Here is a 22,830-nt window from a genome sequence, read left to right as displayed (position 1 = left end):
TTTATATTTCTTTCCTTCCATAGATATTGCCATACCATTTTAGATCTGGTGATCAATGAAGCTGCTTTTCGAAGCAACGAGTTAAAGAGTCTATGCCCCGACTACTTCAGGCACGTACAATCCATAAAATACCACATATCCACAGCACTTAAACAGTAAGGTAATTTGACCCTTTCTTGCATTCAATAGCGTAACCTGAATATTTTGTAGACGATATCAAGCGCTTAAATAAATTAAGATCGCGCGTTACCCATTTTGTAACCTTTTCTTTACTGCTTTTAATAGAATGGCTTGTATAACCTAGAGGCTATACGTTCCTCTCGGAATCTGGCTCCTAGGATAGTGTTCGCGGTGTTCCTATATAATCGAGAAATTGGAAAATCAAATTCAAAGCAAATAGACATATATAGTCACAAATGGGACATTCAAGTCCGTTGCCGCATCTATCTATACCGCTAATATTTCCTCTCATTCTTCTGCTTCTCCATATCTCGGCTTCATGGGCAGCCCCAGATCCAGTCTATACCTCCTTTGTTCAATGCTTCTCAGCCCGAACAAAGCAACCAAGCCTAATCTCCCAGATTGTTTATGCTCAAAACAATCCTTCCTACACATCCGTCCTACGTGCCTACATTCGCAATGCACGGTTCAACACCACGTCCACGCCAAAACCTGTCATCATTGTGACCCCAACACAGGAATCCCACGTCCAAGCCTCCGTGCTTTGCTCCAAGCAAAGTGGCATTCGTATCAGAATCCGCAGCGGTGGCCATGACTATGAGGGCGTCTCGTACGTCTCCCAAGAGCCATATATCATCCTCGATATGTTCAACCTTCGATCGGTTGCAGTCGATATGAAAGAACAGACTGCTTGGGTACAAGCCGGCGCCACAATCGGAGAACTCTACTATAGAATATCAGAGAAGAGCAAAGTGCATGGCTTTCCGTCGGCGGTTTGTCCCACTGTTGGTGTTGGTGGGAACTTATGCGGTGGTGGGTACGGTTTCATGTTGCGGAAATACGGAACAACGGCGGATAATATCCTCGATGCGAAAATGGTGGACGTCAATGGTAGAATCCTTGATAGGAATTCGATGGGGGAAGATCTTTTTTGGGCCCTTAGAGGAGGAGGAGGAGCAAGCTTTGGTGTTATCCTTGCATACAAAATAAATTTGGTTGCAGTTCCGCCAAAGGTTACAGTTTTCCGGGTTGAGAGGACCTTGGAAGAGAGTGCGACCGACATTGTTTATCGATGGCAACATGTCGCGCCAAACACGGACGAAAACCTTTTCATGAGGATGCTCATACAACCCGTGACATCCCCGGTGAAGAAGGGGGAGATGACAATCAGAGCTTCGATTGTCGCATTATTTCTTGGTACAGCAGACGATGTTGTCGCATTGCTAGGGAAGGAATTTCCTGAACTAGGTTTGAAGAAGGAAGATACCAGGGAAATGAGTTGGATCGAATCTATTGTGTGGGTTTACAATGGCAACGTGACGTCCCCCAACGTCCTGCTCAATCGAGAACCTGACTCGGCGACCTTTGGGAAGAGGAAATCAGATTATGTGCAGACCCCGATTCCAAAAGATGGGTTGGAAGGGCTATGGAAGAGGATGATTGAGATTGGAGAGACTGGACTGGCTTTCAATCCCTATGGCGGAAAAATGAGCCAAATCCCTGCTTCTGCTGTACCATTTCCACACCGTGCCGGAAATCTGTTCAAAATCCAATACTCCGTAAACTGGAAAGACGGTGGAATTGAGGCAGAAAATAATTTCACAGCTCAGGCAAAGAACCTTTACGGTTACATGACCCCATTTGTGTCAAAGAACCCAAGGAGTGCATTTCTAAACTATAGAGACCTTGACATTGGGATTAATCACCATGGTAATAATAGCTATGAAGAAGGGAAGGTTTATGGAACCATGTATTTCCATGAGAACTTTGATAGGTTGGTGAAGGTTAAGACTGAAGTTGATCCAGAGAATTTCTTCAGAAATGAGCAGAGCATCCCACCTCTTCCTCGTAAGGCTTAAGAAATCTTATTGTGAAATTACATATTGTTGAGATTGTCTCGATGAGATGGGAGTATTTCAGTGCCGAAATAACCTAGTGGTTTGCTACCATGAGTGGACGGATGTACAAGAGTTTTCTGTTTTGGTTGTCCGTAGCTAGAATGTAAAAGATCTCTTTGCATAAGTAGTTAGGACTCACATTTGGAGTAACTCATAATTTTGTAAATAGAAGAAAAATGGTTGGATTAAAATATTTTATAAAGTTTTAGGTAAGATTAGAGAAAAAATTCAATAAAAATAAGTTAAAACGTTGTTTGAATATTATTTTTATTTTGAAGTTTATAAAAATTGTATTATTTTTTGTATTTTGTTTAGAAATTTGTAAAAGTTGTATTGGTTTTTGCGTTTGGATTTGATGAAAAAGTCAAAAATTTGAAATTGAAAAATGTTGTATCTGATTGATTTTTAAGAATAAAATTATGAGAAGTTTTGATAATTTTGAGAATTCCATGCCTCATCTCATTGTCCAAACGAGCTCTTATAATATTTGTTTAGCACATTTATCAAATGATATGTTGTAGTGCCTATTCTAGTATGCGTAACTCATGTGCAGTCCCTCTGAAAAAAGTAAATGCATATAAGGAGCAATAGAATATTTAAATAAAGTTACCTATTTTCTTGTCATCTTAATATCTCATGTTACTAAACCCCACATGGGGGGAGAGGGGCGGAGTTGGGCTCCGAGTCCATGGGTGCCCCTGTCCCAATGCTAAGGGGGATCGGCCCCCAAGGCCGTCTGCCAACTCCACCCACCACCCATAGCAAGATATTAGAGAGAGCTTCCACACACACACAAAGAGACTGCAACTACGACCAAACAGGACTTTAAATCACAAAGGGAAGAGAGAGAGAGAGAAAAAGATAGAGAGAGAGAGAGAGAGAGAGAGAGAGAGAGAGAGAGAGAGAGAGATATGAGGGCGGAGTTGGGCCTCAAGTCCATGGGTGCCCCTGTCCCAATGCCAAGGGGGATTGGCTCCCAAGGCTGTCTGCCAACTCCACCCACCACCCACAGCAAGATATTAGAGAGAGCTTCCACACACACACAAAGAGACTGCAAATACAACCAAACGGGACTTTAAATCACAAAGAGGAGAGAGAGAGAGAGAGAGAGAGAGAGAGAGAGAGAGATATGAGGGGAGAGGGTTTTAAAAAAAAACTACACCAAAACAATATCGTTTTATTAAAAACAAATTGTTTTTCTAGGGGGTCACCCGCATGCCCTCCATGTGGGGATAGGTTGTTGGGAACCTCAGTCAAGTCCCCAAACACTAAGGTTGTCCATGTCCTGGTTTTCCTTGGATTGATCGAATGCCTAAACCTTCTTGCTTGGTTCTTGCACAATGATGGCAATTTTCTTGAAGTGAGGCTTAGTGTTTAGGGCTGGTTTGATGTATGAGAAATATGAAAATGATGAATGAAGTGATGGGACTGCAAAACAAGTGATGGAGCGCACAACTAGAGGGGATGCAGTAGGGTTGGAGCCACCTTGGTGTGTGGTTAGGGTTTGGGCGTGTAGAGAGGCTAGGGTTTGGATGGAAAAAGGTTTGCTAAATTATAGGAGAGAATCTTGGAGATGAGGGGTTCGGTTATGGCAAGATGGAATGGATGGATAAGGTGATTGAGTAATTTTAGGATGATTCCAAAAATTTAGAGATCAAATTTGGTGAGTAAGACCAATCACCAAAAATGAAGGGAAATGGATAAGGATTGGCAATTAGGGATCTTAAAGTTTAGGAATTTCCTATATAAATAGTGCTAGGCAGCTAGGGTTATGGAAAATGGAAGAAGAGTGCTTTGGGGAGTGTTGGCCGAAAATGACACGTGAGTGGGCAATGTGGAGGCCAAATATGGAAATTATGGAAAATAAGGTGGTAGGCGTGTGGTGCTTGGGGAATGGATTAATGCAAGAAAAAATGATGAACACTATAAAAGGATATGAAGAACATGCATGACCAATATGAAGAACACCATGAACGACCACGGGCTCCCAATCCTAATAGATTGGTTCAAAATTACCATCATTGTCTTTCTCACGTTATAATTTTCTTCTCTATGTATGCAATTGGTTTTTTTTTTTTTTTCAAATTCCAATGGGATTGGGTATTGGATATTCAATATGGCTTTGAATACTAATTGTTACGTGCCCAAGTAATCGAACATGTAACAGGAAAAGTTAGTTAATTAGACAAACTATTTTCTGTAAAAGGACGCTTCAAGAGGTCCTATGCCTACCGATTTAACAATGTTAGGTAATCATGGTATTGATTCGGTCTACGTTTGATGCCTTTATTATTAATAAGGAGATTTAGGCTCCGATTGGGAATACAATTGTTCTCATATATCTTTAGATATTCTTAAACTACTTCACTACCATTCACAAGCTATTTCATTATTATTTATAAATTATTTCATTATTATTCAAAGAACTGTAAGTACTCGTTGATCAATGTTAGAAGTTGTTTTTGTGCAAGATCGGTTATAATTATTCTAATCATTCTTTCTATTAATATGAAAATGCAAGTAAATAGACCCTAAATGTGATTCCCCAACTCCCATATACGGAAAGAAGGGAATCATTATGTCGACATGCTAACAACACAGGTTACACACCCAAATGACAAGTATTAAATGTGTGTACATGTAACAAGTGTAAAACAAAAGTCGTAACAGACAAATTAAATTTAGTCGACTAAGTACAAAAATTTTAAATACAAGTCTCCCAAAATAAAATGCTTTCAAAAGTTATATAGTAATACGATAAAAAATACAATACAAACTAAAGTTACACAACGAAAGAGGGAAACAAATCTCAAACACAAGAAAGCGACCCCAGGTCACTCCTCCGTTTGGGTCGATCCCACAAGCTCACGTCCTCATCAGTATCAAAATTTACGATTCCATAAAACGGAACCGTGAGGTTCAAATACCACGTGAGATTGTGAATCTCGATAAGTAATCAACCAAACAACCCATGAAATAAAAACAAATTTAAACAACCAACATGAATGCATGCACATGCTAAAACATGCATGAGACCAAAACATGATTTTTCCCGAAATTGATCAATTTTTCAATACACGCCAAAATCTCATTTGGTCCAAAACAAATCCATTAAAACAAACAACCGCCATTTTTCCAAAAAATAGCCCAAGCATAAAACTACAATTTTCCCAGAAAATGGTTCACATTTCCATTTATCAAAACCAGCCATTTTCCTAGAAAATGACTCATTATCTAAATTATCCTGTATGCACCAAGATCTTCCTTAGGGACCATCCGCACACCCTAGTTCCCTCCGTTACAGTACGGGTAACAACCATACATGTGACTTCATAACGAGCGATGCCCAGTTCCGCGCCTAGCACGTTCGTGGCCAAGTATCATCTAGCCCCCGCCAGCAAAGGGGCTACGGAGTCAACACAAAAGCATTATCATCCTATCCGATCCCATTGTTGCCCAGCGACAAATCAAGAGACGTCACTCAGTATATTACGCTCCCAAATGATCAGAGGAACTCTATCAAGATAATGTCCTATATCGGCTTGGGGTCGTGATACGCAAGCACCCAAAAATCCTTCCCATATAAAAACCTAATTTCATTTGCAACACATGAACATGCATGAAATTATGCAATAAATAACATGATATCAAACACAACATAAAAACACCAAGTATAAACCAAATTCCACAAACAGTCTCATTCTCCAATCCACCCTAACCCCCATACTCCTCAAACCTAATGCCCAAAACAACTAACAAGCTGCAGAAAATCATTACTGCAAAAATATATTTAAATCTCATAAATTTCTTTGAAAAATCACTTACAATGCTAAAAAAGCAAAATCTAGAAGATCAAGCACCCGGTTTAACGCCAAAAGCGAGCCCAAAATGAAATCACCAAAAATCACAATTTTTGAGATTGAAAATGGGTTTCAAAAATAAGAAAATTTGAAGTGATATTTTTTGAAAAAAAAAATTGATTTACTAAAATAAAATTAGATGATGATGGCTGGAAAGAAAGAGATGCACGGCAAGAGCAAAAATAATCAAGCAAACCCAAAATGAAGCTCATGGTTTTCAGCAAAATAGGGCACTAAAAGCAGTCAAATTTGAGGAAGGAAAATGTGAAAATGGAGGTGAATAAAGAACCAAGAAACTAGAGCATGGGCGCATAGTTTTGGCTAAGAACAGAGCATGATCTCGAGAGCTAAAATAGGGCATGATTTGTGGGGAAAAACAAATGGAAATGCAAGGGTTTTACACTACAAAAACTAGGAATACAAAGAAATGAAAAAGAGGAAAGACACTGCGCAATGAGGCTTCAGACCGACCTGCAAGAAAAATAAACAAATGAAATAAAAACGTAAGAGACAAGAAGAGATGGCTCGATTTGCGGCAAAAGAGACACGATAAAAAAAATAAAAATAAAATAAAGAAGAAGAAGAAGAAGCAAGCTAAATACCAAATGAGAATGGTGGAAGAGGGCTGTCGCAATCGAATGTAGAAGCAGAAATGAGAAAAACGAAGGATGAAAAAGAAGGAGTTGTGTGTGGCAAAGGAAGAAGGAAAGAATTAAGCCCCAAGGGCTGGTGCAAAACGGGATCGTTTAGGGGAGAAAGGGGTTGGGTTTGTAGTGCAACGGGCTAGGCCTGAAAACTAAAGGGGCTTGGCCCAAAATCAAAGAACAACCCACTAGAAACAAGCCTCATCCGAAAATAAAGGTGCAAGAAATAAAAAGACACAATAAAAATATATAAAAGAGAAATAAAAACACTATAACTAAATATTAATAAAATAAAATGATTAAACCCAACAACAAAATAATTTATAACCCAACAATAAAATAATTTAAAGTAAAGGGCAATTTAAACACTATAACTGAGTTTCGCACTCGCCACTTATGCGATTGAGGACACCTCTCGACATAGTCGAGTTTCACACTTGCCACTTACACAGTCGAGTACACCTCCCACCTCAACTGAGCTCCATGCTCAACATTCACGCTGAGTTTACTTCTAATCCCACGCTGGGAAATCTTTACCACTTAACACAAGCAAAATGGGGAACCGGGGGCCCACTAAGCAAACTTATTTCATTACAGATTACTGCACACTACTTCATTGTATATTTCATCTTAGAGATTCTCAATGCCTTATTTGTAAGCAGGTCGGTCTTAAGAATCATGAACAACTGAAGGGGATAAAAATATCCCAAGCCCAAGACTAGGCCCAGCCCACCTAAATGCCACCACGGGGAGGGGGGGGGAGAGAGAGAGAGAGAGAGAGAGAGAGAGAGAGAGAGAGAGAGAGAGAGAGAGCAAAGGAGGACAAAGAGGGGACAATGAGAGAGAGGGTGTCACAAGAAAAGCCAAGAAAGGATAAGAGGAGAAGGAAAAAAGCGAAAAGGAAATAAAGATGTCAAACATGCAAGGGAAAGGCAGCCAATCCTCACCATGCCCTAGGAGTGTGCGAAACGAGGGGTCAGATAAAAAGAAACGGCCAAGCAATTCTAGGGGAACTTCAAGTTCTTCTTCAAGTTCTTCAACCTCTTGAAAGGGGCTGCAATGAGAACATTTTCTCCAATAAATATATTCAAGATCTTCATTGTAAAGTGAGAAATGAGATGCTATGAGAGACTGTAAAACAAGCATATCATAGTGGATTACTCCTTCCCAAATGCCCAGTGGACGTAGGTACTAAGCCGAACCACGTAAATCTGTGTGTCTATCTCTCTTTTACATTTTCAATATTTATTTTCCATTCACTGCTATGGACGTACGCACAGCTACGCTAGACCACTTTGGGGGCTCTAAACCACAGCGATCAAGGCCCAGATTGTCATAGCGAGCCAGGAATGACTCTATATCCCCTTCTGGCCTATTGTGCAATTTTTGACATTAACAAAAAATATTTCTGACAAGAAGCATCTGAAAATATACATGAAAAAAAGAGTAGAAAAAACATAGAAAGGAGACTAAATTAAGAAGGGAGATTAACTCTAGTGAAAAGCGCCAAAGATGGAGTTACATACGGACATAAGGATAGAGAGAATTCAGATGTATCTACACTAGGGTTGCAACCCAAGCAACTCATTCAGAATTTGAGCCCAGCCCATGCTTCTGGATTTGTTAGCTGGAATTGACCCGACCTGCACACTCCTAATCAGGTCAACCCGTGTTTTTTTTTTTCTCTTCAGATTTAAATACTAGCGATACATGTTCAATCCATCACTCTCATCATTGTCTCCATTTTCCCTCGCATTCTCCCCCCCCCCCCCCCCAACAAAACGCATAACCCTTCTTCAACCCTCCTTTTCCTTCAAGCCAAACTCCCGCTCAAGCCACTCCCCACTATCCAAGACCTCAGTCAAGATTTCCTCTTCCTAGATCCATGTCAAGCACGTTGTTCTCTTTAAAGTGAAAGAGAACACCAACCCGTGCAAGGTCAATGCCATGTTCATTGAGCTCAATAGCCTAGTCTCCATTGACAAAGCCCTCCACCTCGCCGCCACTCCTATCTTCTGTAACCAATCCTCCTCTCTCAACTTCACCCACGCACTCCACAGCCGCTCCAAAACCAAGGAAGACCTTGAGGCCTACACGACCAATGTCAACCACATTGGCGTGGTCAAGGAGTCAGTCCTCCCGATTATGGAAGATACCGTGGTCATCGATTGGATCACTGACGGTGGTTATGAAGATGATCTTGTGGCTCCACCATAGGGATACGCCATTCGACTCAGTTTCTTAAAGCTCAAGGAGAGCCTAGGCAATAAGGTAAAATCTAAAGAGAAGGGACTCAAACTCTTGTAGGGGGCTAATGTGATACCCCATATTTTCTTGTGTTTTAATTAAATAATTATTTTATTTATTATTAATATTGGTTCTCTTGTTTTAAGTTTAATATGATTTTTATTCTATTATTTTAAAAAAAATCTATTCATCATTATATTTCTCATCATTCTCTCGTCATCCCATGATGTAGCATCAAATGATAGGTTCTTAAGTGAAATATAATAAATAATCTCCAATCATCTAATATCATATCATGGGATGATGAGAAGATAATAAAAATTAGGATGATGAGTAACATTACTCATTATTTTATGATTGCTTAGTTGTAAAATTTATTTTTATGTGTTTTTCTTGATATTAATTATTGTTTATTATTTAAATTGCTCTCTATTTCAAATTATTTTATTGTTGGATTTTATTTTTTTATTTTATTAATATTTAATTGTAGTGTTTTTATTTATCTTTTATCTATTCTTATTGTGCCTGTTTATTTTGTGGGTCTTTATTTTCGGATTGGGCTTTTGTTTTGTGGCTTGGTGTGTGTTTGCTTCTGTTTTGGGCCCAACCCATTTAGCTTCATGAAGCCCAACCCGTGGGCTTGCTTTCAGCCTATTTATTTCTCTCTTATGGCACCATTTTGGCCGGCCCTTATGGCTTTAATTCTTCTTCCTTCTCCTGCTGCACCACTTGCTTCTCCTTCATCTTCATTATTTTTTTTCCTCTATCTTTTTCATTTGCAAATTAGTTGCCGCAACCCCTTTTTCTTCTTCTTCTGGTATGATTTTTCTATTCCTTTTTCTCTCTTTTATTTTTTCTCTTCTTTTGCTATGAACCCATGCCTTCTCTTCTTCTCTCTAGTTTTATTTCTTCATCTGGTTTTTCTTCCTTGTTGGTCAACCATGAGCCTCCATGTTCACCACCCTCTCTCCATCGTTCCCTTGGTTCCTTGAGTTCAAGCTTATGAAAAACCCCTTGCATTTTCATTTCTTTTTCCCTCTAATGTGCCCAATTTTGGTCCCCTACATGAGCTATGTTTTAGTTTCATTTGGTATCTATTCTCTCCCTTGTCGTTTGCCATTTCTAGCCACCATCCATGTCAATTCATCTCTAGTAAATCAGCCAGTCTTTTCCTCAAGTTTTCACCTTGTATTTCCTTGATTTTGAATTCCATTTTTAGTCTCAAACCATGCTAGTTGGTGATTTTAATTTGGGTTCATTTTTGGCATTAATCAGGTGCTTGTGCACTTTGATCTTCCAAAGTTTTCCTTTTTGCCATTGTAAGTAACTTTTCTAAGAACTTATTAAGATTTAAATATATTTTTACACAAACTTATTTTCTACAATCTGATTGGTTGTAACGACCTTGGGTTCAAGAAGTGTAGATTTATGGATTGTGGTTGTTGTCCGATGTGGATCTTGGGCTGGATTGGAGGATGGGTTTATTCGTAAAGTTGGACTATGATTGGTGTATTTTATCTAATGTGTAATATGCCATGACATCAAATATACTGTTTGCATGCATTTTCATGTGTCATGTTTGAAAGCTGGGTTTTCATGTTAAGAAATGATTTTGGTTACATGCTTAATAAATGGATTGAAAAGAATGAAAGAAAAGGAAAATAAACTATAGGAATGGTAGTAAGCAGGGACGGTAGTAGAGTCCTGCCTATGATTCCTGCCTGCAGTGCAAGCTGTAAGGATGGTAGTAACTCCTGCCTGTGATTCATGCCTACAGTGCAAGTTATAGTGATGGTGGTAAGTAATGATGGTGGTAAGTTCCATCTGTGATTCTCACCTACAGTGCAAGCTGTAGGGATGGTGGCAAGTCCTGCCTGTCATTCCCGCCTATAGTGACTAAATGAATGGATATTTACATGAGCCAATTCTAGAAAAATGACGGTTTATGATTAAATGAATATGATGACCATTTTCTAAAGAAATGGTGAATTTATGTTTAGGCCATTTTATCAAAAAATGGCGGATGGTATTTAATGGCGTGTTTTGGGCCAAATAGGATTTTTGGCGTGCGTTAAAAAAATAGTTATTTTTGGAGAAAATGAAGGTTTAAGTCTCATGCATGTTTCATCATGTGCATGCATACATGTTGGTTATTTAATATGTTTTTATCTCATGGCTTATATGGTTAGTTACTTATTGAAACTCATAATCTCACGTGGTATTCCTACTTAACAGTTCCATTTTATAGAACCGTAAATTTTGATGTAGAAGATGATGTTGAGCTTGAGCAATCGGCTTTGCCAGAGGAGTAACTTGTGGTTGCCCTTTTTGATAATGGGATTTGTCTCCCTTTTTGATTATGTAATTTGGTTTTTGCTTTATTTTCATGGATAACTGCATAACCTTTTGAAAGGCTTTTATTTTGGTGATTTTGTATTTAAAATTCTAGTACTTAGTTAACTATCTTTTATTTATCCACTACGATTTTTGTTATACACTTTTTGTATGAACACACAGTTAACACTTGTCATTTGGGGTGCTTGACTCATGTTATCATTATCCCGATATCACAATTCGGCTATAGGTAAAACCACATGTCCCGTAGGTGCGATACTAGAAGTTTTTAAAGCTTTAATTTGAAATTATTTTATTTTATTTTATTGTATTTTACCATATTTTTATTTTGAGTTAAAATTGGGGTTAAGGGTTACGCTATGGCAAGATGATGGTAGGACCAAGAAGCCCGACTAGTGAACCTGAGGATGAGTTACCGCGAGAAGATGGGAACTACGCCATGGCCAAGGCATTGAATCAAATGACAAAGTTCTTTCAGCAGAACTTTTGACCACTACGAGGAGAGTAGAATAGGACGGTACAAGTCGGGTGCACCTATGAGCACTTTTTGGCACATAGGACCCCTACTTTCTTATGTGTGAAGAGGATCCACTTCGGACTGGGAGGTGGATTGAAGATCATGAAAGGACATTCAAAATTTGTGATTGCACAAAGGCCCAAAAGTTGCTGTACATGAGTTATCTACTGCAAGGTGTTGCAACCACCTGGTGGAAGACCAAGTGGAAACTCTTGGGGATGGAGTTGGGATCGTTTGCAGCTGTGTCTTAGTAGCATTTCAAGAAGAGTTTGGTGATTGTTTATTCCCTATTTTTGTGAGGCAATAGAAGGCGCGTGAATTCAATAATTTGGTTCAAGGAGCTTTGACCGTTGAGTATATGCCAGGAAGTTTATAGAGCTCGAGAGATTTGTGAACCACCTCATACCCATCAAAGAGATGCGCGCCAAACATTTTCAAGAAGGGTTGCGCCATTAGATCTACAAGCAAGTTGCTTGCCTGCAAATCTAGAATTTTTAGAGGTTGGTCGAGGTGGCCAATTTTGCTAAGCAAGAAGATAGTGTCTTGGTAGGCTCCCCTCCGGGTTAGAAGAGGCAGAATTTTGCGGGAGAACTTAGTAGTTCCGGGTCGCCATAGAAGTTTGTACAGATGACTAAGGCCCAATCACAAGCAGCCTCCAGTGTGTGTAAGGAAGGTCGAATTCCAATTTATGGTAGATGTAATAGAGCCCATGAGGGCGAGTGCCATTAGGGTGGGAACTAGTATTTTGATGCAACCAGACTAGACACTTTGCTTGCGATTGTCCTAACCAAGCTTAGGGGAATCGTGGAGGCCGATGTGGTGGTAGGACCAACTAGAGGCAATTGGTGCAAGCTCGGGTTTATGCGGTGACTCCTAGTGATGTCAACATCGAGACTTCAGAGACTCAGGATGCTGGAGTCATTACAAGTATGGGTCTAATCCACTCGTTTGGAATTGGTGTTTGGTCTTTGATTTTTTGGATTTCATTGATAAATAGGATTGCATCAGGTAGATTTCATCTATATAATTTTTATGCTTATACTTTATTTGACTTTGAAGCGTCTCAGTCGTTCATGTCTGCCACTTTTGCACGGATGTGCAATCTAGTCACGACTCTTCCTAATGGTGAGATCGTGTGGTGCTCAAAAGTCGCATTAGGCTATCCTTTAGATTTCGGTGGGAGGACACCTGAGGTGAGTTTGATTGTATTCAAGTTGCTTGGGTTCAATATTATTCTTAGAATAGATTGGTTGCATCAACAATTTACAAGCATCAACTGTCGAAGTTGGGTACTCAGTTTTCAACTCTCGAGAGGAGACTATTTGGAGTTTGTAGGAAGCAAGCTGAAGGCAAGAATGGCAGTTATATCTACAATTCAAGCGAATAGGGACATAGCTAGTGGGGCGGATGCATTTTTAGTCCAAGTGGTGTCTACACCATCTGATAAGAAGTCTATAGTGGATATCCCAGTTGTGGAAGAATTTCTTGTTGTGTTTGTAGATGATTTGCCAAGCTACCTCCAGTTTGCAAGTTGGAGTTTACTATTGAGCTAGAACCTGGAATAGCTCCTATGCACAAGGCTCCTTACCGTATGGCACCGGCTGAATTGAAGGAGTTGAAAACTCAGTTGCAATAGCTAGTAGATAAGGGGTTTATTCAATCTAGTACTTCGCCTTAGGGAGCGCCGGTGTTGTTTGTTAAAAAGAAGGATGGTACCCCCAGAATGTGTATTGATTACTAAGAGCTCAATAAGGTGACTATCAAAAATAAGAATCCTCTCCCTCGGATCGATGATTTGTTTGATCAACTTCAAAGGGTAGCTACTTTATCAAAAATTAATTTGAGGTCGGTATACTATCAGTTGAGGATAAGAGATAAGGATGTACCCAAGACTACGTTTAGGTCAAGATAAGGACATTATGAGTTCAAAGTGATGCCTTTGGACTAGCTAATGCCCTTGCAACCTTTATGGATTTGATGAATCAGGTGTTCCAACCTTATCTGGATTCATTTGTGGTGGTATTCATCAACGACATTTTGATTTATTCTCAGGATTTGAAAAAGCATGCTTATCACCTTTGTCCCATGCTAGGAAAGTTAAGAGAACGTTAGTTGTATGTGAAGCTTAGCAAGTGTGAGTCCTGGTTGGAAGAAGTAAGATTTCTTGGACATGTTATTTCCCGATATGGTGTGACCATAGACACTAGTAAGGTGGAAGTTGTTTTACTGTGGCCATGCCCTTCATCGATGCATGAGATTCAAAGTTTCTTGGGACTTGCTGGGTATTATCGAAGATTTGTAGAAGGATTTTCTCGATTATCTGGACATCTCACTACCTTAACTAAGAAAAATACTTAGTTTGTTTAGACTGACAGGTGCGAGAGAAGTTTCCAAGAGTTGAAGAAGAGGCTGACAACTGCACCTGTTTTGGCACTTCTTGAGCCGCACAAGCCGTTTGTGGTTTCTAGCAATGCATCCAAGTTTGGGTTAGGATGCATCCTTATGCAGGAGGGCCGAGTTGTTGCTTATGCATCTCGTCAGTTGAAAGATTATGAGAGGAATTATCCCACGCATGACTTGGAACTTGCAGCTGTAGTTTTTTCCCTTAAGATTTGGCGACATTACTTGTAAGAGAAGTCTGTGAATTCTACATTGACCACAAGAGTTTGAAGCATCTGTTCTCTCAGAAGAACCTCAATATGAGATAGAGGCAGCGGTTAGAGTTGATCAATGACTATTAATGAGAGATCAAGTATCATCCAAGGAAGGCAAATCTAGTTGCAAATGCGTTGAGTCGAAAGTCTCATTTGGTGGATGAGGCTGAGTCAAGGTTGGACTCTCACCTATGTGAGATAATAAGACTTCTTATTGAGAGCTCAAAGCAAGAAGAGTTGTTATCCTCGATTCTTGATGTCCAACTGGTTGATTTTGAGGAATTGAAGACTCTCCAGAGAAGGGACCTAAAGTTGTTAGATATCAGGAAGAGAGTCAGAAAATCTAGAGGACTTGTGCATTACAGTTTGGATAAATATGGTATTCTTCAATTTTGAAATGGTTGAGTAATTCCTCGGGATTCAAAGTTTAAGGAGTGAATTCTAGCAAAAGTTCATGCAGCCCCTTATTCAATTCATCCTAGAAGCACAAAGATATACCGAGGCTTAAAGAGATGCTTTCGGTGGGAAGGGATGAAGAAGGACATTGCCATTTTCGTTGAAAGATGTGGCACGTGCCATCAAGTTAAAGCTGAGCATCAGAGGCCCGCTAGTAAACTTCAACCTCTCTCTATTCCTAAGTGGAAGAGAGATGATATTGCTATGAATTTTGTAGTGAGTTTGCCAAGGACTCCTAATGGAAAGAACTCCATTTGGGTGATTATTGATCAGTTGACCAAGAGTGCCTATTTCCTACCTATCACTAATACCAACTCTTTAGGAAGTTGACTCTATTGTATGTTAAAGAAATAGTGCGTTTACCTAGGATACCCAAGAGCATTGTGTTGGATTGGGACCCGCAGTTCACGTCCTATTTTTGGAAGAGTTTACAAGTAGTTTTGGGCACTAAATTGAAGTTTAGTACTGCATATCACCCTCAAACTGATGGTTAATCGGAAAGCACAATTCAGACTCTCTAGGATATGTTGCGGGCTTGTGTCATAGAATTCTAAGGAAGTTGGGAGAATCATCTGCCACTTGTAGAATTTGCGTACAACAACAGATTTCATGCATCCATTCAGATAGCTTCATATGAAGCTCTTTATGGGAGAAAGTGTAGATCATTGTTGTGCTAGGATGAAGTCAATGAAAGTAAAATAATTGGGCCTGAAATAATCCAATAATTCAAGTTATAAGGGACAAGATGGCGCCAACTCAGAGTTGTCAGAAAAGTTATATAAGGAGAAAAGACTTGTCTTTTAAAGAAAGTGATTGGGTATGCATCAAAGTCTCTCCCATGAAAGGTGTTAAACCTTTTCGTAAGAAAGGAAAACTTAGCCCAAGGTATGTTGGCCCTTTTTAGATTTTGGAGAAGGTTGGGCCTGTTGCTTATAGAGTTACATTGACAAATTATTTTGGGAGAGTTCATGATGTTTTCCACATGTTATCATTGAAGAAAAGTTTTGGACAGTAAAAGCCACGTTTTGTATACCTAGACCACATTCAACTTCTGCTGGACCTTACTTATAAAGTTGCCCCGATGCAGATTGTGGATTGGAAAGAATAAGTTTTGAGATCCAAGTCGATACCTTGGGTGAAAGTGTCATGGGGAGATCCATTGGCTTAGGATTTCGCTTGGGAGAGAGAGGCAGACATGAGAGAGCAATACCCATATTTGTTTGGGTAACACTAGCAGTATGTCTTCTTAAGTCTGCTCTTAGTCGAATCGTATAACTTGCCTTAGCATTAATGTTTGACATTGCCAATTTTGAGGACGAAATTTTCTTTTAAGGGGGGAGAATGTGATATGCTATATTTTCTTGTGTTTTAATTAAATAATTATTTTATTTATTATTAATATTGGTTCTCTTGTTTTAAATTTAATATAATTTTCATTGTATAATTTTATACTTGCTCAATTGTGAAATTTATTTTTATGTGTTTTTCTTGATATTAATTCTTGTTTATTATTTAAATTACTCTCTATTTCAAATTATTTTATTGTTGGGTTTTATTGTTTTATTTTATTAATATTTAGTTATAGTGTTTTTATTTACCTTTTATTCATTCTTATTGTGCCTTTTTATTTTGTGGGCCTTTATTTTCGGATTGGGCTTTTGTTTGTGGCTTGGTGTGTGTTTGCTTCTATTTTGGACCCAGTCTATTTAGCTTCATGAAGCCCAGCCCATGGGCTTGCTTTCAGCCCCCTTCTTTCTCTCTTGCGACGCCGTTTTGGCCAGCCCTTAGGCCTTTAATTCTTCTGCCTTCTCCTACCGCGCCTCTTGCTTCTCCTTCATCTTCATTGTTATTTTTTCTTCTATCTTTTTCATATGCAAATTAGTTGTAGCAACCCATTGTTCTCTTTCTTCTTCTTCTGGTATGGTTTTTCTTTTCCTTTTTCTCTTTTGATTTTTTCTCTTCTTCTGCTATGAACCCATGCCTCCTCTTCTTCTCTCAAGTTTTATTTCTTCATTTGGTTTTTCTTCCTTGCAGGTTTTTCTTTTCTTCTGCTATGAACCCTTTCCTCCTACCACGCCTCTTGCTTCTTCTTTTGGTATGGTTTTTCTTTTCCTTTTTCTCTTTTGATTTTTTCTCTTCTTCTGCTATGAACCCATGCCTCCTCTTCTTCTCTCAAGTTTTATTTCTTCATTTGGTTTTTCTTCCTTGCGGGTCAGTCGTGAGCCTCCATGCTCACCACCCTCTCTCCATCGTTCCCTTAGTATTCCGAGTTCAAGCTTGTGAAAAACACCCTCGCATTTTCATTTCTTTTTGCCTCTACCATGCCCAATTTTGGTACCCTACATGAGCTCTATTTCGGTTTCATTTGGTATTTATTCTCTCCCTTGTCATGTGCCATTTCCAGCTACCATCCATGTCCATTCATCTCTTGTAAATCAACCCATCTTTCCCTCAAATTTTCACCTTGTATTTCCTTGATTTCGAGTTCCATTTTCAGTCTCAAATCGTGTTAGTTGGTGATTTTAATTTGGATTCATTTTTTGTGTTAATCATGTGCTTATGCGCTTTGATCTTCCAGAATTTTCCTTTTCATCATTGTAAGTAATTTTTCAAAAATTTTATTGAGATTTAAATATATTCTTACACTAACTTGTTTTATGTAGTCTGATTGGTTGTAATGGGACTTGGGTCCGAAAAGTGTGGATTTATGGATTGTGGTTGTTGTCAGATGTGGGCCTTGGGCTAGATTGGAGAATGGGTTTATTTGTAGAGTTGGACTGTAATTCGTGTATTTTATCTGATACGTGATATGCCATAACCTCAAATATACTATTTGCATGTATTTTCATACGTCATGTTTGAAAGCTCGGTTTTCATATTAAGAAATGATTTTGGGTGCATGCATAATGAATGGATTGAAAAGAATAAAAGAAAAGAAAAATGAACTATAGGGATGTGGTAAGCAGGAACAGTGGTAAAGTCCCGTCTGTGATCCTGCCTACATCAAGCTGTAGAGATGGTGGTAAGTCCCGCCTGTGATTTCCACCTATGATTCCCGCCTACAGTGCAAACTGTAGGGATGGTGGCAAGTCATACCTGTAATTCTCGCCTACAGTGACTGAATGAATAGATATTTATATGGACCATTTTCTATGAAGAAAATGGCGGTTTATGATAAATGGATATGTTGGACCATTTTCTAGAAAAATGACGGTTTATGATTAAATAGATACGATGACCATTTTCTAAAAAAATTGTGGATTTATGTTTAAAACATTTTCTAAGAAAATGGCATATGGTATTTAATTGTGTGTTTTGGGCCAAATGGGATTTTTGGCATGCTTTGAAAAAATGGTCATTTTCACATAAAATGAAGGTTTTGGTCTTATGCATGTTTCATCATGTGCATGCATACATGTTGGTTGTTTAAATATGTTTTTATCTCATTGATTATTTAGTTGGTTACTTATTAAGACTCATAATCTCATGTGATATTTTTACCCTACTATTCCGTTTTATAGAATCGTAGATTTTGATGCAGAGGATAAAGTTGAGCCTTAGGGATCGGCTCCGCCGGAGAAGTGACTTGTGGTTTTTTTTTTTTTTTTTATCATGGGATTTGTTTTCATTTTTGACTATGTAATTTGGCTTTTACTTTATTTTGCTAGATAACTGTATAACCTTTTTGAAATGCTTTTATTTTGGTGGTTTTGTATTTAAAATTCTGTACTTAGTTGACTATCGTTTATTTATCTACTGTGATTTTTGTTGTATACTTTTTGCATATATACATACTTAGTACTTGTCGTTTGGGGTGCATGATCCGTACTGTTATCATCCCATTGTCACGATTTCCACATTTTCGTACGTGAGAGTCAGGGCTCCACAGCTAGGGTTTCATCTTGAATATTTTATAAGGCAGGTCGTGGGTTGTATAGATCGAACCTGAGCAATATTAAAACCGTATTTTCGGGTCAGGTCGAGTCTCACAACCAAGATGGGTCAATCTATTTTCTGCACAAGCCTAATCTACAGGTCATATTGTGGCCACCCAAAGCATGAAACAAGAGGATTTTTTTTTTCCATAGAAATTAATAGTTGTTATTTATCTTTATTTGTTTTAAAAAAAAATAAGAAGAAGAAAAATAGTTTGGGATAAGTTGTTAAAAATATACAATAATTTGGAAATTAAAATGAAATAAATATCAATACAAGACAGACTTTTAAAATCATCCAAGGTTATACTCACTATTCATTTGCCTTATTCACTTTTATAAAATATATCATCTCAATTCATATTAATTATTATAATTTTTTTAAATACTCATATCAAATAAAATAAATAATTGAGTTTTTTTAAATTTTAATATAAAAATAATCTTAAAATAATATATTTTAATATTTTTTATTTAATTTTTAATTTATCTTATTTTATTCTTAAAAAAATAAAAATAAAAAAGAGACCTGTCGTGTTATAGTTTCCAAGAAAATAAGAAAGGAAAGAAAATTTCGAAGCGTTTGCCTTCCTAGTTGTCCCTCTCCTACGTAGGATGCTCCTCTTTTGTGACGTGTAATTTGTTGAATAGAATTATTCTATCCAATAATAAAAATATATATATATATATAATAAATAATTATTTTATAGTATTAAATGTATTATATTTTATTTAATAAAATATAGATAAAATAATAATATGATGTATAAAATTTTTTTTTAGAAAAGACGTTGAAAACCAATTAGTACGGAAATTTCATAATATTAAAAATGAAAAAGCTGATGATCAATTTTGACAGAGACTAACCCACACCAAATGAGGACGCAAACATTGTCAATACTAGAAATTTTGGTTATTTTTCTCGCCCATGTTTCGATTGCTGCTTCAGATCGAGCCCAAGAGACCTTCTTCCAGTGTCTTTCAGACCATTCTCAATCCTCTCCATCGATCACTTCTGTCACCTATTTCCCCAACAACTCTTCATACACCGATGTCTTGCAGTCCTATGTTCGAAGCCTCAGATTCATGTCTCCAGCAACCCCAAAACCCCTGCTCATCGTAACCCCCACCCATGTTTCTCACATCCAAGCATCGATAATTTGTTCAAAAATCCATGGACTTGAAGTCAGGATCCGTAGTGCGGGCCACGATTATGATGGCCTTTCGTATGTATCAGATTCCCGTTCATGATCATTGACATGTCCAATCTAAGATCCATATCTGTCGACATGGAAGATGGAAGCGCTTGGGTGGAGTCCGGGGCAACACTCGGAGAGCTGTACTATAGAATAGCTGAGAAGAGCAAGATCCATGGCTTCCCGGCCGGAGTTTTCCCAACAGTTGCTGCTGGAGGCCATTTCAGTGGAGGTGGGTACGGCAACATGATGAGAAAGTACGGCCTGTCGATGGATAATGTCGTTGATGCAAAAGTTGTCGATGCTAAGGGTAGAGTTTTGAATAGAGAATCTATAGGGGAAGATCTTTTCTGGGCCATTAGAGGAGGAGGTGGAGCCAGCTTCGGGGTTATACTTTCCTGGAAAATCAAGCTGGTTGGCGTCCCAAAAATTGTCACGGTCTTTAGAGTTGAGAAAACCTTGGAACAAGGTGCTACCGACATTGTTCATCAATGGCAACATGTTGCTGACAAGATTGATGAAGATCTCTTTATCAGAGTGGTGGTGCTACCTGTGAATAGAAAGCAATATCAGACAATAAAAGCTAAATTCGTGGCTTTGTATCTTGGAAATTCAGAAGATCTCATATCTGTAATGGATCAAAGTTTCCCTGAATTGGGTTTACAACGCCAGGACTGCATCGAAATAAACTGGATTGAATCGGTGCTTTTCTGGCCTAACTACGGAAACGGTACATCTCTGGATGGTTTGCTTGAGCGACAACCTCAATCAGAAAAGTTCTTGAAGAAGAAATCAGACTATGTCCAAAACCCGTAACGATACACTTACCACTTTTCTATCATTTTTTTACTATTTATAGTGTATTTATTTTTTTATTATTTTCTTTTAAATATTTTTTTTTAACATTTAGCTATTAAGAAAAAATTTAAAAAATATATAATTTTAGTGATAGTCACTTGCTTAATTATTAAGTAAAAGAAAAATTAAAAAAAATTAAAAAATTAAAAAAAGTGATAAAATAGTAGTAAAAGAGTGATAAGTTTATTATTATTCTTTCAAAAAAGGGTCTGGAAAGCATATGGAAGAAAATGATGGATTTAAAGAAGCCACTACTAACATTCAATCCCTATGGGGGGAAAATGAGTGAAATTTCTGAGTTGGAAACGCCATTTCCACACAGAGCCGGGAACATGTACAAAATCCAATACTCAGTGAACTGGAAAGAGGAAGGTGTGGAGGCGTCAAAGCAAAACTTGGATCGAATAAGAGGGCTTTATGATTATATGACACCTTTCATTTCAAAGTCACCAAGGGGATCATATCTGAATTATAGAGATGTTGCTTTGGGTACCAATGGAGTTGGGAATTCAAGCTACTCAGAAGCTAGTGCTTAGGGGACCAAGTATTTTAAGGGAAATTTCGACAGGCTGGTACAAGTGAAGACTGGTAGATCCAGATAACTTCTTTCTATATGAACAGAGCATCCCTTTTCTTGCACCATGTACAGGTGTACAGGTAGGATAAAGCTTGCTTTGAACACCTCTGATGATCAGTGTAGGAAAGATGCAAAATATTGTCATGTAAACAAGTGCATATTTATTGACATTTCAAACTGAAAAATCCATATTTATTATGAAATTAAAAGAGAAATAATATTGTAAGATAAATAGTTGTTATTCAATGCAAAATTTAATAATATATAAGTGAATGATATCCATATATATAGGAGTATAAAGTTGTTTATGTATAGATTAAGTCTTAATTGATGGTTAAAGATAAGTCTTAATTGATGGTTCAATGGTCTTAATTGAAGGCTAAATATTGGTCTTAATTGATGGCTAAATGGTCTTAATTGATGGCTAGAGATGGTATTAATTGATGGCTAAAGTTAGTCATACAAATCAGTTTATAACACTCTCCCTTTGGATGACTATACATAAAGAATATGCATCGTTAAGATCTTACCAAGGAAAAACCCAGTGTGAAAAAATCAATGGTGAAAGAAAAAGAGTACAACATCCATATGTACTGTCAAGTGCTTTAAGATTGCCTCATTAAAACCTTACAAAGAAAAACTCAATTGGATAAAACCTTAACGAAGGAAAAAAAATACAATCAGCACAAGTCTTTAAGACATTTACTCCCACTGAAAAGTGCATGATAATAGGTCTTCAAGTCTTCGTATTCTAATATTCTGAAAAATCTTCTTAAATGTTGTAGTTGACAATGTTTTAGTGAATAAATCTGCCAGATTATCACTTGATCGTATCTACTTGATATTAATTTCACATTTCTACTTAAGTTCATAGGTATAAAAGAATTCAGATGAAATATGTTTGGTTCTATCACTTTTGATATATCCTCCTCTAATTTGAGTAATACAAACAGCATTATCTTCGTATAAAATTGTTGGGTTATCATTAATTACTGGAAGACCGCACTCTTCTTGAATATGTTGAATCATTGATATTAGCCAAATACATTCTCAACTTGTCTCATGAATTGCAATAATCTCTTAGTGATTTGAAAAAGTAGCAGATAGTGTTTGCTTGACAGATCTCCATGATATAGCAGAATTTTCCATAAGTAAATACATATCCAGTTTAAGATCTATCTCTGTGTGAATCTGAAAGATAACCTGCATCCACATATCCGACTAATTGTGGACTTGATCCATGTTGATAAAATAATCCCATATCAACCATACCTCGAAGGTATCGAAGGACATGTTTAATGTCATTCCAATGTCTTTGAGTTGGTGCGGAATTATATCTTGCAAGTAAATTAATTGAAAATGAAATATCAGGCCGAGTGCAATTTGCAAGATACATCAGGGCTCTAATTGCACTGAAATAAGATATTTCAAGACCAAGAATTTCTCCATCGTC

The 22,830-nt window shown here is 37.8% G+C and overlaps 1 protein-coding gene and 1 pseudogene across 1 annotated transcript; both read left to right on the top strand.

The window, feature by feature from the left end:
* Positions 1-382: 382 nt before the first annotated feature.
* LOC122276536 (berberine bridge enzyme-like 21) lies at positions 383-2,198 on the top strand. The gene has a single exon (XM_043086343.1). It carries the CDS (start codon positions 417-419, stop codon positions 2,037-2,039), a length of 1,623 nt encoding a protein of 540 aa, XP_042942277.1. The 5' UTR covers positions 383-416; the 3' UTR covers positions 2,040-2,198.
* Positions 2,199-19,583: 17,385 nt separating this feature from the next.
* LOC122277145 lies at positions 19,584-21,618 on the top strand (annotated as a pseudogene).
* The last annotated feature ends 1,212 nt before the right edge of the window (positions 21,619-22,830 follow it).

Source organism: Carya illinoinensis, chromosome 9, assembly GCF_018687715.1.
Source record: "Carya illinoinensis cultivar Pawnee chromosome 9, C.illinoinensisPawnee_v1, whole genome shotgun sequence".
NCBI classification, from domain to species: domain Eukaryota; kingdom Viridiplantae; phylum Streptophyta; class Magnoliopsida; order Fagales; family Juglandaceae; genus Carya; species Carya illinoinensis.
Note: the sequence above shows the minus strand (reverse complement) of the source record. Positions and strands in the feature narration are given on the sequence as shown.

What these genes read in the sequence shown, in the direction of transcription:
- LOC122276536 (XM_043086343.1), top strand. Translation starts at nt 417, where the DNA reads ATGGGACATTCAAGTCCGTTGCCGCATCTATCTATACCGCTAATATTT.